This window comes from Aphidius gifuensis, linkage group LG2 (genome assembly GCF_014905175.1).
Source record: "Aphidius gifuensis isolate YNYX2018 linkage group LG2, ASM1490517v1, whole genome shotgun sequence".
Lineage (NCBI taxonomy): Eukaryota > Metazoa > Arthropoda > Insecta > Hymenoptera > Braconidae > Aphidius > Aphidius gifuensis.
In genome coordinates, this window is record NC_057789.1 from 20134834 (window position 1) to 20148818 (window position 13985).

Below are 13985 nucleotides of genomic sequence, written 5' to 3' on the forward strand. Positions count from 1 at the left end.
GCTACTGCTTTTCCTTGGAAATTTGTATTTTTAAAAAATAAATTTACATGTATTTTATTTATGGAATAAATAAAAAATGTCCAAGGAAAACCAGTAGCTATGGAAAAGATGTAGCTAAGGAATTAATGTGACTAAGGAATTATTTCCTTGAAACATAATACTTTGGCAGCCTCAATTCCTCAGCTACATCTTTACCTTAGCTACTGCTTTTCCTTGGACATTTGTATTTTTGAAAAATAAATTTACATGTATTTTATTTATAAAATAAATAAAAAATGTCCAAGGAAAAGCAGTAGATAAGGAATTGATGTGACTAAGGAATTATTTCCTTGAAACATAATTCTTTGGCAGCCTTAATTCCTGAGCTACATCTTCTCCTTAGCTACTGCTTTTCCTTGGAAATTTGTATTTTTAAAAAATAAATTTACATGTATTTTATTTCTGAAATAAATAAACAATGTCTAAGGAAAAGCAGTAGCTAAAGAAAAGATGTAAATAAGAAATTAATGTGACTAAGGAATTATTTCCTCGAAACATAATTCTTTGGCAGCCTCGATTCCTTCGCTACATCTTTTCCTTAGCTACTGCTTTTCCTTGGAAATTTGTATTTTTTAAAAAATAAATTTACATGTATTTTATTTATAAAATAAATAAAAAATGTCCAAGGAATAGCAGTAGCTAAGGAATTAATGTGACTAAGGAATTATTTCCTTGAAACATAATACTTTGGCAGCCTCAATTCCTTAGCTGCATCTTTACCTTAGCTACTGCTTTTCCTTGGAAATTTGTATTTTTAAAAAATAAATTTACATGTATTTTATTTATTAAATAAATAAAAAATGTCCAAGGAAAAGCAGTAGCTAAGGAAAAGATGTAGCTAAGGAATTAATGTGACTAAGGGATTATTTCCTTGAAACATAATTCTTTGGCAGCCTTAATTCCTTAGCTACATTTTTTCCTTAGCTACTGCTTTTTCTTGGAATTTTTATTTATTTTATAAATAAAATAAATGTAAATTTTTTTCTAAAACAATTAAACTTTCAAGGAAAAGTAGTAGCTATAGAAAAAATGTAGCTAAGGAATTGAGGCTGCCAAAGAATTATGTTCCAAGGAAATAATCCCTTAGTCACATTAATTCCTTAGCTACTGCTTTTCCTTGGACATTTTTTATTTATTTTATAAATAAAATACATGTAAATTTATTTTTTAAAAATACAAATTTCCAAGGAAAAGCAGTAGCTAAGGAGAAGATGTAGCTAAGGAATTGAGGCTGCCAAAGAATTATGTTTCAAGGAAAGAATTCCTTAGTCACATTAATTCCTTAGCTACTGCTTTTCCTTAGACATTTTCTATTTATTTTATAAATAAAATACATGTAAATTTATTTTTTAAAAATTCAAATGTCCAAGGAAAAGCAGTAACTAAGGAAAAGATGTAGCTAAGGAATTAATGTGGCCAGAAAAATTATGTTTTAAGCAACATCAATTTTTTTAGCTACATCTTCTCCTTAGTAATCCATTTATCTGTAAATAAAACACATGGAATTTGATAAATAATAAAATTAATAAATAATAAAACTCCATGTGTTTCATTTATTAATAATAAACTCCATGTGTTTTATTTACCGATAAATGGATTTATTATAGAAGATTAACAAGAAATTAATGGTTTTGCTCAAACATTTCCCTGGCCAAATTAATTTCTTTCGCTACTGCTTTCCCTGGGGGGTGTTGGTTTTAAAAAAAAATATCACATATGTATTAATATTAAATAAAATAATATTTGAGCACCCTTCTTTGGTTTTTCAGAAGCTGTTTCACGTATTTTTAGACAACGTCAGCCAACAGATGAAGAGTTCAACAAATTCATGCAATGTGCATTCAAAAGTACCAAAAATCGTTGGGCTGAAAAAACTAAAACAGCCGGAGCAGCATAGATCGACATTTAAAAAAAAAAAAACATTACAAATAATAATTAATTTTCCTGTTCTATTAATTATATTATATTTAATCCATTTCATAAAATTTTCATCAAAATATACAATATATTTATTCATGTAGATTTTATTCAAAAAATTTATTTATAAAATTATATATTCATCACAAAACTATATATGTTTCTACATTTATTTCCTGTTCAATCATCATGCTCTGAATTTATTTTGTGTCACCGAGCATATATTGATACAATTAATAGCTAAATCTTTAGTTTTCAAACTGCGAATTAATTGACTGGCAGAAACTAATGTGTTCTGTTTGTAGATAACTGGTAGGAACTGGTAACCTATTGGTAGTAACCTACAGTAGATTGCTGGTAGGACCTACTGTAAATCTTACCAGAATTCTACCGGTAAATTACTGGTAGGAGATACCGGAAAGACTTACCAGTAATCACCAGTAGGTCCTACCAGTAATCTACTGGTAGGTTACTCAGGTACCGTTAGTTCCTACTAGTTATTCACCAGTAGATTACTGGTATGTGGTTATCTGGGCACCCAGTGTGGGAGTTAGCCGAAAAAAAAATTCTAATTAATTATTGCAAGATTTTTTATCGTTAATTTGTAGAGTTTGATTTGCTGGATCCGAATTTCCTTGTCCCGTTATTTGCCTGATAATAATTAATTAACTACAATAATAATAAAAAGCTCAAAGATTAATAACGAGACAGAGTGAGTGCGCATACTTGATCAGCTGCAGTCCAATTCACAGGGCATTACAATTTAGGGCTTTTTTCCTCCACTGGCGGTGCTTGTGGAGCTCTTGTATTAGAGTGGGTATAAGTAGAGTGGTGCCAACAGCGAAAAGCTGCCCAGAAGTGACGTATATTTTACGGAAACATTTAGTGCCCTCTGCACCAAACATGGCGTCTGGCGGTCTGGTTATGAATATTATTAATGGTTGTTGTAATAAATAAAGTGACACAGAGTAAATAAAAGTATGCAAGCAGTATGAACAAATTGATTTTAATTTTAAAAAAGTGATAGATTACAGTAAGTATATAATTAATTTTATAAATATAGTTCAACAAAGTGTAAGTTGATATGAAGTAAAATTGTATTTGTTGTTATTATTTAATTTTAATTATACAATTGAAATTGAGTTTTTTTTTTTATATTACAAAAATGTGTCAATATTTGTTATTTATTAATAATTTTAGTATTGAGTGGGAACTAATTGATTTATTTTTAATATATGTAACAGGTATTTGGTGACATGGGATATTGTGCTGTACCAGGATGTAAAAATAACACAAGGTATCATGTAAAAATGAACATGCTTCCAAAGGATAAAAGTAGACCAGCACAGTGGGTAAAAAATGCTGGTCTAGATATTACAAAACTCAATGAGCAATCGTTTATCTGTGAGGTAAAAATATTATAATTATTTATTATTTAAGTAAATAATTTTTCAAAGCTAATTATATTTGATATTACTTACTGTCTTGTCAACATAACCTCATTATAAGTATTTGTTGATCAAATATAAATTGTTTAGAATAATTAAATAAAAGTAATTATCATCAGCATAATATAACTATAAATACAAAATTTAAAACTACAATTAACTTAATAATTTTTTAGTACCACTTCACCTCAGACATGTGGGAAAAAGTACGTGTTGATGGAACAAAGAAAATGAAAAAAACTGCTGTTCCAACAATTTTTGGTGATTTAGTTACTCAAGTTAAATATGACTTGAAGGAAACAAGTAAGGGTTGTTAAAAATTATATTTTTTAAAAATAATTTATTTAGTTGTTTTATAAATTTATCGATATTCATTCAGATGAAAGTCCAGTACCATCATCATCATCATCATCATCATCACTAGAGCTGGAACAACAAATAATAACGATTCATGGAGATTCACCTGATGATAAAAAATATTTAATCGTTTTGCAATATTTCGACTTAAAATTAATTCTAAAAAAATTACTTTACAGAAAAATTATTACAATAGCAAAACTATGGCTATGCATGCCAGAGTTAAATAACTTTTATAACTAAAGACTTTATTTTATTATCTATAAAACGTTTCTCAAATATATGTTGCTCAATATGTTAAATTCTAATTTTGTATTCTAACATAAGTTGATTTTATTATATAATAAATAAAATTTATGTCATGTAAATGTTTTGTGTTTTGTTAAATTTAAAAATGCACATGTCACTATAAAATAATATTTTGTTTCAGAAAAATAGAATATACCAGGAACCACCTCCAGAACTTGCACTATTGTTGGATAAAAATATGGCATATTTGAAGAGTAAAAAAAAAGGCACAGGAAAAAAAACCTCTAGCTTCAAGTAAATTTGCTGAAAAATAATAATTGTACATATATTATTGCACAACTTTTAATTGTACATATATAAATTTTGAGTATTCAATACTAACGTAAATTTTTTATTTAATTATGTAAAATGGTTGGAATTGACAACATTAAAATCAATTAATAAAAATAAAAATATTATTTGTCACTTTATCTGTAGTGTTTTGCCTCTTCAAATATCTATATATCTATCATATTTATATTGAAATTATAATAATATATAAATTTAATAATTATAACCATACTATATATATAATATCAGAATATATAGGTATATTTATATCAGTTAAATTCAAATAAGTTTTTATAAATATAATTTGAATATGAATAAAATTAAGTTATTAATATAGCTGTGTTTATTTAAATTATTTCTTGAATTATTAAATAAATAATTCAATAATTAATTTAAGATTAATTTAATAATTAAAAATATAAATTATTATTTATTTAAAATATATATTTACTTGATTTATATATTAAATTAATTTTTTTCCTTTTAAATTGTTCAAAACTCCCTCTTCTCCCCACTCCATACAAAAAGCAGGAAATGGCGGACCAATCAAAAACCAGACGGCTATTGGCACCACTCTACTTATACCCACTCTATCTTGTATGTGAAATCTATATAAAAAAAATTTTATAAGTGCCATCACCGGCAAAAGAAAGCCCTAAATTGTAAAAAATTTGCCCTGTGAATTGGACTGCTGGGGTCATATATGTTATAATCCTACAGCGTAGGACATGAGGGGCTAGATCAGCCATGTTTTAATTCTTATTTTTGAAAAATTACTTGTTCCACTTGCTTTTGTTATTTATTACAGTTGTGAAAAGTATTTTTATAATTATTAATAATAATTAAACAATAACATTTTTCTGTTGCACCTATTAAAATTCATGGAAAAAAAATCATGTCTACCACAACAAAATATCAAAAATTTTCTATGATCACAATCTTGAACTTCCGGGCTTCCGAGTGATTTTTGGAACGTACCCCTGTCATGGTTATTATTATTATTATGACATATTTTATATACTTGCAATATCGCTCTGTTTTCTAAAAATTACGGTTTTTACTTTTTAGTTCTCAAGCCAAGCTAGTTATAAAACAAATTAAATGAAGTCTAGCCAAATGACATTATAAAGTTATCACTAAAGTTTCTCTAAGTATATGGCATAGTGAACAACCAATTTCTATTTTTCGTCGGTATTTCGCTCAATACTTTGCACCTGTCTTACTTATTATGCTCGTTGAGCATTTAGTACTCTGCAGTACTCTGATTTCAACTAAGACGATCAATAAAACGTGCAATTTTATGCTAAAATTTTAGTTAGATTAGACTTAGACTTTTATAACAATTGATTGGTTTTATAACAATTGATTGTCGTAGGATGAATTATTCAAAATCATATTGGCAAGAATGTAATTCTCAACCAGCAATGATGAAAAACATTTCAGATACAACTGAAATTTTTCCACATGAAGTTATTTATATGAAAACATAAACAAAACAAAAATGTACAAAATTTATGATTTAAGAAATAAAGCAATGATATTTATAAATAGCATTAATGCTTCAACACAATATTTTACTAAATAGTATAAATTAAATTCATGTATAAAATTAATTCAAGTTAAAAAAATTATAATTTTTCTAAATTAAAATGATTAATTTCTTCTACAAGAAAGAAAATACAAAACGGAGCAATATTGCAAGTGTATAAAATATGTCATAATAATAATAATAACCATTACAGCTGATTAAGTATGCGCATGCGCACTCTTTCTGTCTGGTTATTAATTTTTGAGCTTTTTATTATTATTGTAGTTAATTAATTATCATCAGGCAAATAACGAGACAAGGAAATTCGGATCTAGCAAATCAAACTCTACAAATTAACGATAAAAAAACTTGAAATTTCAGATTGTCGTGAGTTTGAGCCCTATGTCTATTGATGTCTATTGTGAATAATTGGGGCCATACCGACCTAAGCTCGAGAATATTTTGATAATATTTTTGAAAATGATAAAATAGTATGAATAGGTTTTGGTAAACGATTGTGATTAATATATTTATCAATTTTTTTTTTTTTTGTAAAAATACAATTTTTACTATTGGAAATTGAATATTATTTAAAACGGTTGAAACGTCAAAACGGTCATGTGACGGTCACAAAATTTTTTCACATCCCTAGCCTGGCCGTTCTTAAATGAATGAGGTAGAGTCAGTGGTATACGTGTGGGTAAGTCTTAATCCACTAACTCTACCTCATTTATTCAAGAACGGCCGGGGTTATAGCTGCTGTTAAGGTAACCCTGTCTAACTCTACCCCGTAAATCTCTATTTAAGAACGCAGCAGTCCAATTTACAGATCACATTTTTCACAATTTAGAGCTTGTTCTTGCCGCTGATGGCGCTTGTAAAATTTCTTTTATATAGATTTCACATACAAAAGCTTTACAAGCGCTGCCCTAAACTGTAATGCCCTGTAAATACGGGCCCTAAATTGTAATGCTCTGTGAATACGGGTACAGCTCCCTATGCTGATGGCTGATTTATTACATGAACTCGGTGTTCAGAACACTGATGTGATCTCCATCAGCGCACGCGTAAGCGCAGATGCGCAGAATTATTTATCTTAAAAAACCTGCAGTCCAATTCACAGGGCATTACAATTTAGAGCTTTTTTCCTCCACTGGCGGCGCTTGTAGAGCTTTTGTATGTGAAATCTATATAAAAAAAAATTTACAAGCGCCATCACCGGCAAAAAAAAGCCCTAAATTGTAAAAATTTGCCCTGTGAATTGGACTGCTGGCTGTGCATTGGCACTGGCAACCACCGGCATTTATAGTGGGTATAAGCAGAGTGGTGCCTGGTGGTGCCAAAAGCGATAAGCTACCAAAGAGTGACGTCACTTTGCCTATACCGGCTTCATATACTTGGTTGGCAGGATTATGAAAATTAAAAAACTGAAATACAGAATCGTTTCGGAATGATTTGAGAAACGTTTAGGAAATGATTCTTATGATTTGGTAATGCATAGTTTGATTAATAATTAATAATCAAAGAATGGGTTAAAATTCACTATAGGTATGCGCAAGAGCCTACTGCGCATAAAGAATGATTCAGACTGGTAGAGTGGGTATAATCAGAGTGGTGCCAATAGCGGCAGTCCGATTCACAGGGCAAATTTTTTACAATTTAGGGCTATTTTTTGCCGCTGATGGCGCTTGTAAAATTTTTTTCATATAGATTTTACATACAAAAGCTTCACAAGCGCCGCCAGTGGAGGAAAAAAGCCCTAAATTGTAATGCCCTGTGAATTGGACTGCGGGTTCAGGTCCGCCATATCCTGCTTTTTGTATGTAGTTGGTATAGCAGAGTCACTTCAGGGCAGCTTTTCGCCTTTGGCACCACTCTGCTTATACCCACTCTACAGACTGGCATCACGCACCGCCATCTTTCTTTGTCGTTACTCTATAATCCACTCTTGTCTTTAATCTTCACGAACCAACCAAATAAAAATGGAAAAGCAATAATTTTCCTTTGGAGTAAATGCTAAACGTAAAATAAAAGAGTTTGAAATACAGTTGGCTAGTTATTTGATAGTCGACATGTGTAACAATAAAACTTAATGAAATAAATTTCTCTCAAATATAAATCAACATGCATATTTTATTTATTACTCTATTAAAGACGACACATTGTTTTAAAAAAACCATTAGAATAATTGGCTAGTTAACAATAATACAACATAAAATTCGAAGTTATTGACAAGAAGTGTAAGATTATAAATAACTGAATTGATGAGAATCAATTTTTTGAAAATATGTGGGATAAATCAGACGGAAAAAATGCTGAATGAAAATTACAATTAGCACATCAGTTTTAATTCTTAATTTGTTTTTTAATTGGGATCAATTCATGTATCATACACCGCATTGTTGTATGAGTTGTAGCATATCCTGCTTGTCCAGTTTTCAATTTCAAGTCATTTACTAATTAATATTTAATTCGACAAAATTAATACTATATAAAAAAATATCATAATTTTTTTGGCCTTATGGTGTCATGACATTTCTTTAGTCTTTAACGAGCGTATCCACAATGCAAGTTTGTCAAAATGTCAATTCGCTATGCAAAGCTTGCGTACGAAACAATGAATTGATGGTTTTGGTGATGAAATTGCATTGCAATACTCTACAATTACTTTGCAATTACTCCTTTATTATTTGATACTGAAATGTGGTGCCAGTGTAAATCATGCTTTATGCGCAATAAGCTTGTGCGCATACATCTAGTTAATTTTAACCCATTCTTTAATTATTAATTATTAGTTAAACTATGCATTCCCAAATTATGAAGACCATGTCCCAAACGTTTTCGAATCATTCCCAAACGATTCTATATCTCAGTTTTTTATTTTTCATAATCCTGCACCCGTATTCACAGGGCATTACAATTTAGGGCTTTTTTCATCCACCGGTGGCGCTTGTAGAGCTTTTATATGTAAAATCTATATAAAAAAAATTTTATAAGCGCCATCAGTGGCAAAAAAAAGCCCTAAATTGTATAAAATTTGCCCTGTGAATACGGGTGCTGCAAACCAAGTATATGGTGCCGCCTAGGCCAACTCCATACAAAAAGCAGTATATGGCGGACCTGAACCCACTGTTGGCACCACTCTGCTTATACCCACTATACCAGCATTATATTTATCTTAACATTTGTGTGCATTCGTGTGTTAAATATAAATAAAATACTGCAGTCCAATTCACAGGGCATTACAATTTAGGGCTTTTTTTCACCACTCATAGCGCTTGTGAAGCTTTTGTATGTAAAATCTATATAAAAAAAATTTTTACAAGCGCCATCAGCGGCAAAAAAAAGCCCTATAAATTGTAAAAAATTTGCCCCGTGAATTGGACTGCCGGTGACAATGCACAGCCATTTTTAATTTTTACCGACCGCACCCACCAACTGTAAAACCAAGGTTCCGAGGTTGCTGTAAGATGGCGCAATGAAATTTATGTAAATTACCCCATGTATGAAACTATGAAAGTCAGCCATGTAAATTACAAGCCCATCACTGCATAGAACTTGGTCGAAAAACTAGAGCTAGTGGCCACATGCCTTTATAAAACTCCCATGCCGCAGTCCAATTCACAGGGCATTACAATTTAGGGCTTTTTTCCTCCACTGGCGGCGCTTGTAGAGCTTTTGTATGTGAAATCTATGTAAAAAAAAGTTTACAAGCGCCATCACCGGCAAAAAAAAGCCCTAAATTGTAAAAAATTTGCCCTGTGAATTGGACTGCCGTAAACACTGTCCCTCTTAAAAAGTTACCGGCAGTCCAATTCACAGGGCAAATTTTTTACAATTTAGGGCTATTTTTTGCCGCTGATGGCGCTTGTAAAATTTTTTTTATATAGATTTTACATACAAAAGCCTCACAAGCACTGACAGTGGAGAAAAAAAGCCCTAAATTGTAATGCCCTGTGAATTGGACTGCGGTATTTTTCTTTTTTGATCTCTAAGCGAACGACAACTTACGAATACTTACTTTGTTGTTTATAAAAAAAAACTTGATTCACTTTTATTTACTGAATTATTATTAGATAAAGAGTGCTATTTAATAAACAGTTACAAGTGAAAATGCCAAAATTTCCATTACATGCTGCATCTGGAACTGGGGTTTTCACTGATTGGCATAGAAAAGTAATAAGACTTGCACGTTATGGATGTGCAAATCGGCCTTTTTATCATATTGTTGTTATGAACGTAAGATATAATTATTAAGTCTTAAGTAAGAGCTATATATAAGCAATATTGTTTTAGTCTATCATATAATTGATGAATGTATAATTTCAGTCAAAAGCGGATCCAAAGACACCGCCTATCGAACAGCTCGGTACATACGATCCAAAGGTTAATCAATACAATGAAAAACTTGTGTCATTTAATTCAGAAAGAATAATGTTTTGGCTCGGTCAAGGAAATTGTGACATAAGTCCTCCTGTTGAAGAAATTTTTGGTCTTGCTGGATTTTTGCCGATTCATCCAAGAACCTACATTAAGGCCTGGCGAAATCGCAAAGACATAGAGAAAAAAGAAAAAAAAGCCGATGACGAAGCAGCTGAAGCACTAAATAATGTCCAGTCTAATTGAAAAAAATACAATAACTAAATGAATTCTAGAATTTACTTATCATTATTAAACTCCTTTGTAAATGTATATACAATCAGTAAATTTTCATATTAAATGTTATTAATAATATCTGATCATCGTAACGTCTCTTTTATTTTAACAGTCATATCATCACAATCAATATTGTTATTATATTCGGTATTTTGTTTTTAGGCTGTTGGTAAAAGTCATCGTCGAACCAATAATTGTAGTTTGAGGGGCCCGTATATCGTAACGCTAAATCTCATGCCCGGGTACCCGAAATTTTGTTGCGCTTCTGTCTCGAAAACCGGCTTTTGAGTGTGTCCGTGCATATACAGGCAGACACTAACACTATTTACTGCTAGCAAGCAAGTACAGTACACAGCTACATTATATGCTTGTGTGTGTCACGTCTATGTGCATCACTTGCCGCGAGAAAGCAAATATTTTTTTTTTTAAACTTGAATAACTTTTAAAATCCGAGGTAAACATTACTTATTTTTTCAAATTATATTCGTTTTTTTCTTATCTACAATTTTATAGAAAAAAATCAGTTTTCGAGTAGACAACGAATCTACTATACGCTGTTTAAGAAAAAAAAAACTGTTTTGCCCAATACTCGTGTATAAAAGTTGTCAACTTTGACAGTCATTATCTTAAAAAAGCCGAGGCAAAAAAAATTGAAATAAATTGTCAAGATAGATAATTATTTCATTTAAAAAATAAGCCTAATTAAAAAAAAATCGAGTAGAAATTCAATTATTTACCAACAGCCTTAAAAAATTAAAATAATTACTCAATTTAGACTTGAATTGAATGCTAAAATAAGAAAATTGATTTTTTTTTTGTGATAAAATTAAATTGAAAAGCAAAAATATTCCCCAGGTGAGGCTCGAACTCACAACCCCGGCATCGCTCACGATTCACTGTCTTATAAGTACCGTGCGCTAACCAATTGCGCCACTGGGGACGTGATGTTTTGTAGTTAAAAATTTTCCTGCTGGCTTTTTATATTTTTTTTCATTCCAAGAATACTATAGCCCTAGTCTTCTTGTTTCTTACCATCAACCAGTTTTGATTTTTGCCGAAGAATCTATAAGTTTTTTTTCGTACTCTTTTAATTAGCGTTCAATTGAAAAGTTTCAATTTTCAGTATAGCACAGTATTTTAATTTATGTATTGTTAGGTAAATTTATTTTTGAATTACAAAAAATATGTTTACGTATTTACATTTTACTTTAAACAGTTATATTAGTATCATTGCTTGCCGATAAATTATTAGTTAGACTAGATGAGTATATTTCAATCAAATACAGCTTTGATAAATCTTGTAACTTGTTTAATCTGTTGGACAGTTTCACATTTGTTTGAGTATAAAATCTTAAATGTAGCTAAGGAAAAGATGTAGGGCCCTTAACTATTTTTTTAGTAATCAAAGTAGGTACTCTAACTTGGGTTACTGTATATCAGCCTTACCATATTTGTGCGTGCCTAACACTCAATGCACTTAGCGCTACGTGTGGGCAGATTTCAATTCACTTCAGTTTTTTTTTTTTTTGTTGTTTTTCAAATATTCTCTTTTTCTGTTCAAAGAATTATTACCTCAGACAAATCATAAGTAAATCAGTTTTAATATTCTATTGGTTCACGTAGCTGAAAGAAAGAAATTATTCAGACACAGACCTGGTACTTATTAAATTATTATTCTTTATGTTTATTTATAATTAATTCAGTCAAATTACTATTTTACTCAATTGACATATTACTTCCTTAACTTAAAAAAAAAAAAATTATATTTAATTGTATTAAATTAGTTTGTACATAAATTCTTAAGATAGAATTTGGCTAAATAAATACTCAATTAGGAAGTGTAGATATGTATCATTTTTTTTTCTCATAGACAAAGAAAATACAATTTTCAAAACAATAATTAGGACATCAATTTTCTCAATTTATCAATGACATCAAACAAAGCCTTGAGACCCAAACCATCAAGCTTACATCCAATTTCTACTTCAACAATTTCTGGTATTGTAGTAACACGTATTGTCCTGATAAATCTTCCATCATGGACAATAAAAACAACTGTTTCTACACCAACATTAACTTGCAGCATGATTTCATCCAATTTGTTCACATAATACTCAATGGCTTTTGATGAATAACTATAATCATTATCAAGTTTACCTATCGTTGCCAAATCTTTCAATTGAAGATCAACATTAAGTTTACTTATTTCTTGCTGAATTTGTCGTTTTTTATCATGCCCGAAAAATGAGTTCATTTCATCATGGTAAATTGACAAACGTTCACCTTGGTCTAAGCAGATATTTGAACTATTCTTATTAAAATTATTAACGTCTGGATATCTTATTTTTTTAACCAATTGAGCATCATCTTTGATCATTGAAGAATCATTTAATTTTTCATTTACAACTGGTTTATTTGTTTTTGATGATTCAACGTTCAGTTGATTATTACACGTTTCACGTGAATCAGATAATTTGGGTTGTAAATTTAATGACTGGAATGTCAAGTCAATGTCACATGGCAACTGTTCCATTACCTCCCAATTAGTATCACTTTTGCTAATAATATCAATATCATCACCTTGAAGTTTTTGCATTCTTTCTAACTGATTGTCAGCTTCATGTTTTTTTGTGCCATATATATCTTTGTATGAAGTATCAAATAAATTTTTTGGAGATTTTTTATTCTCATACTCACTATTATCATAGTCGTCATAATAACTATCTGAAATTTTTTTAATGTTATCAATGGCGTTTTCCTGTGAAAATTCAGAGAATTTATTAAGTTTTTCCAGCATAATTTTTGCTGCATCTTGTCGTGTTAAATTTTCACTCTTGCCATGGCCGACCTCATCTAAAAATTGTTTATAACCATACAAATCAACGAGAACAGTACAATGACAATCTTGTATAGAATTTTTAGGATTGGGAATCGGTGTTGAATAAAATGGATCTCCGAATTGTTTTTTTTTGCAGTAACTCTGAAAATGCAATTGGAAAATTGTTGAATGAATTATTATTTTCGGAATGTATCTTGTTTTCATGTTTAAATAGATAAAATAGTTGAAAAATTTATATACCTCGAGTAAAACAACAAAATTGGTCATCATAAATATTAGTAGTTCTATATTTTTGTTTTAAATGTTGGCAAAGCATACACACGACAACATGTGAAACCTTGATTTCTGTTTTGCTTCTTCTGAAGGCCTGCGTTATAGCCAACTGGATAGCTATTCTCGACATAATTATCCCCTCAGTTATCCCCGGCGACAGGGATAACTATTTTGTGGAAATTCACCTTAATTTATGGCTTTATTTGTATCTTTTTCAATGGTTTCCATCAAACGACTATATCGCTTTCGAGCGTTTTCATGTTATCCCCGGTACAGGGGATAATTATGTCAAGAATAGCTATCCAGAAAGACAACTTGAGCTGTGTTCGTTCACTTTTCACACCGAGCG

At 30.3% G+C, this 13985-nt stretch overlaps 3 protein-coding genes and 1 non-coding gene across 4 annotated transcripts; 2 read left to right on the forward strand and 2 right to left on the reverse strand.

Annotated features, from left to right (window-relative positions):
* The first annotated feature begins 2906 nt into the window (after positions 1 to 2906).
* Positions 2907 to 5830, forward strand: LOC122850500 (THAP domain-containing protein 5-like). The gene is made up of 6 exons (XM_044149636.1): positions 2907 to 2989; positions 3201 to 3365; positions 3581 to 3707; positions 3784 to 3890; positions 4192 to 4304; positions 5716 to 5830. Exons 2-6 carry the CDS (start codon positions 3213 to 3215, stop codon positions 5828 to 5830), a joined length of 615 nt encoding a protein of 204 aa, XP_044005571.1. The 5' UTR covers positions 2907 to 2989; positions 3201 to 3212.
* Positions 5831 to 9685: 3855 nt separating this feature from the next.
* LOC122849302 (probable 28S ribosomal protein S16, mitochondrial) lies at positions 9686 to 10602 on the forward strand. Its single transcript, XM_044147992.1, has 2 exons — positions 9686 to 10107; positions 10198 to 10602. Exons 1-2 carry the CDS (start codon positions 9982 to 9984, stop codon positions 10492 to 10494), a joined length of 423 nt encoding a protein of 140 aa, XP_044003927.1. The 5' UTR covers positions 9686 to 9981; the 3' UTR covers positions 10495 to 10602.
* A 769-nt stretch (positions 10603 to 11371) lies between these two features.
* Positions 11372 to 11464, reverse strand: Trnai-uau. Its single transcript is given in 2 exon segments — positions 11372 to 11407; positions 11427 to 11464. It is a non-coding gene; the product is annotated as a tRNA-Ile (tRNA).
* Positions 11465 to 11766: 302 nt separating this feature from the next.
* LOC122849294 lies at positions 11767 to 13743 on the reverse strand. The gene is made up of 2 exons (XM_044147977.1): positions 13604 to 13743; positions 11767 to 13504 (listed from the first exon to the last, which is right to left on the reverse strand). The coding sequence occupies exons 1-2, from the start codon at positions 13631 to 13633 to the stop codon at positions 12425 to 12427; spliced, it is 1110 nt and encodes a 369-aa protein (XP_044003912.1). The 5' UTR covers positions 13634 to 13743; the 3' UTR covers positions 11767 to 12424.
* Positions 13744 to 13985: the final 242 nt, after the last annotated feature.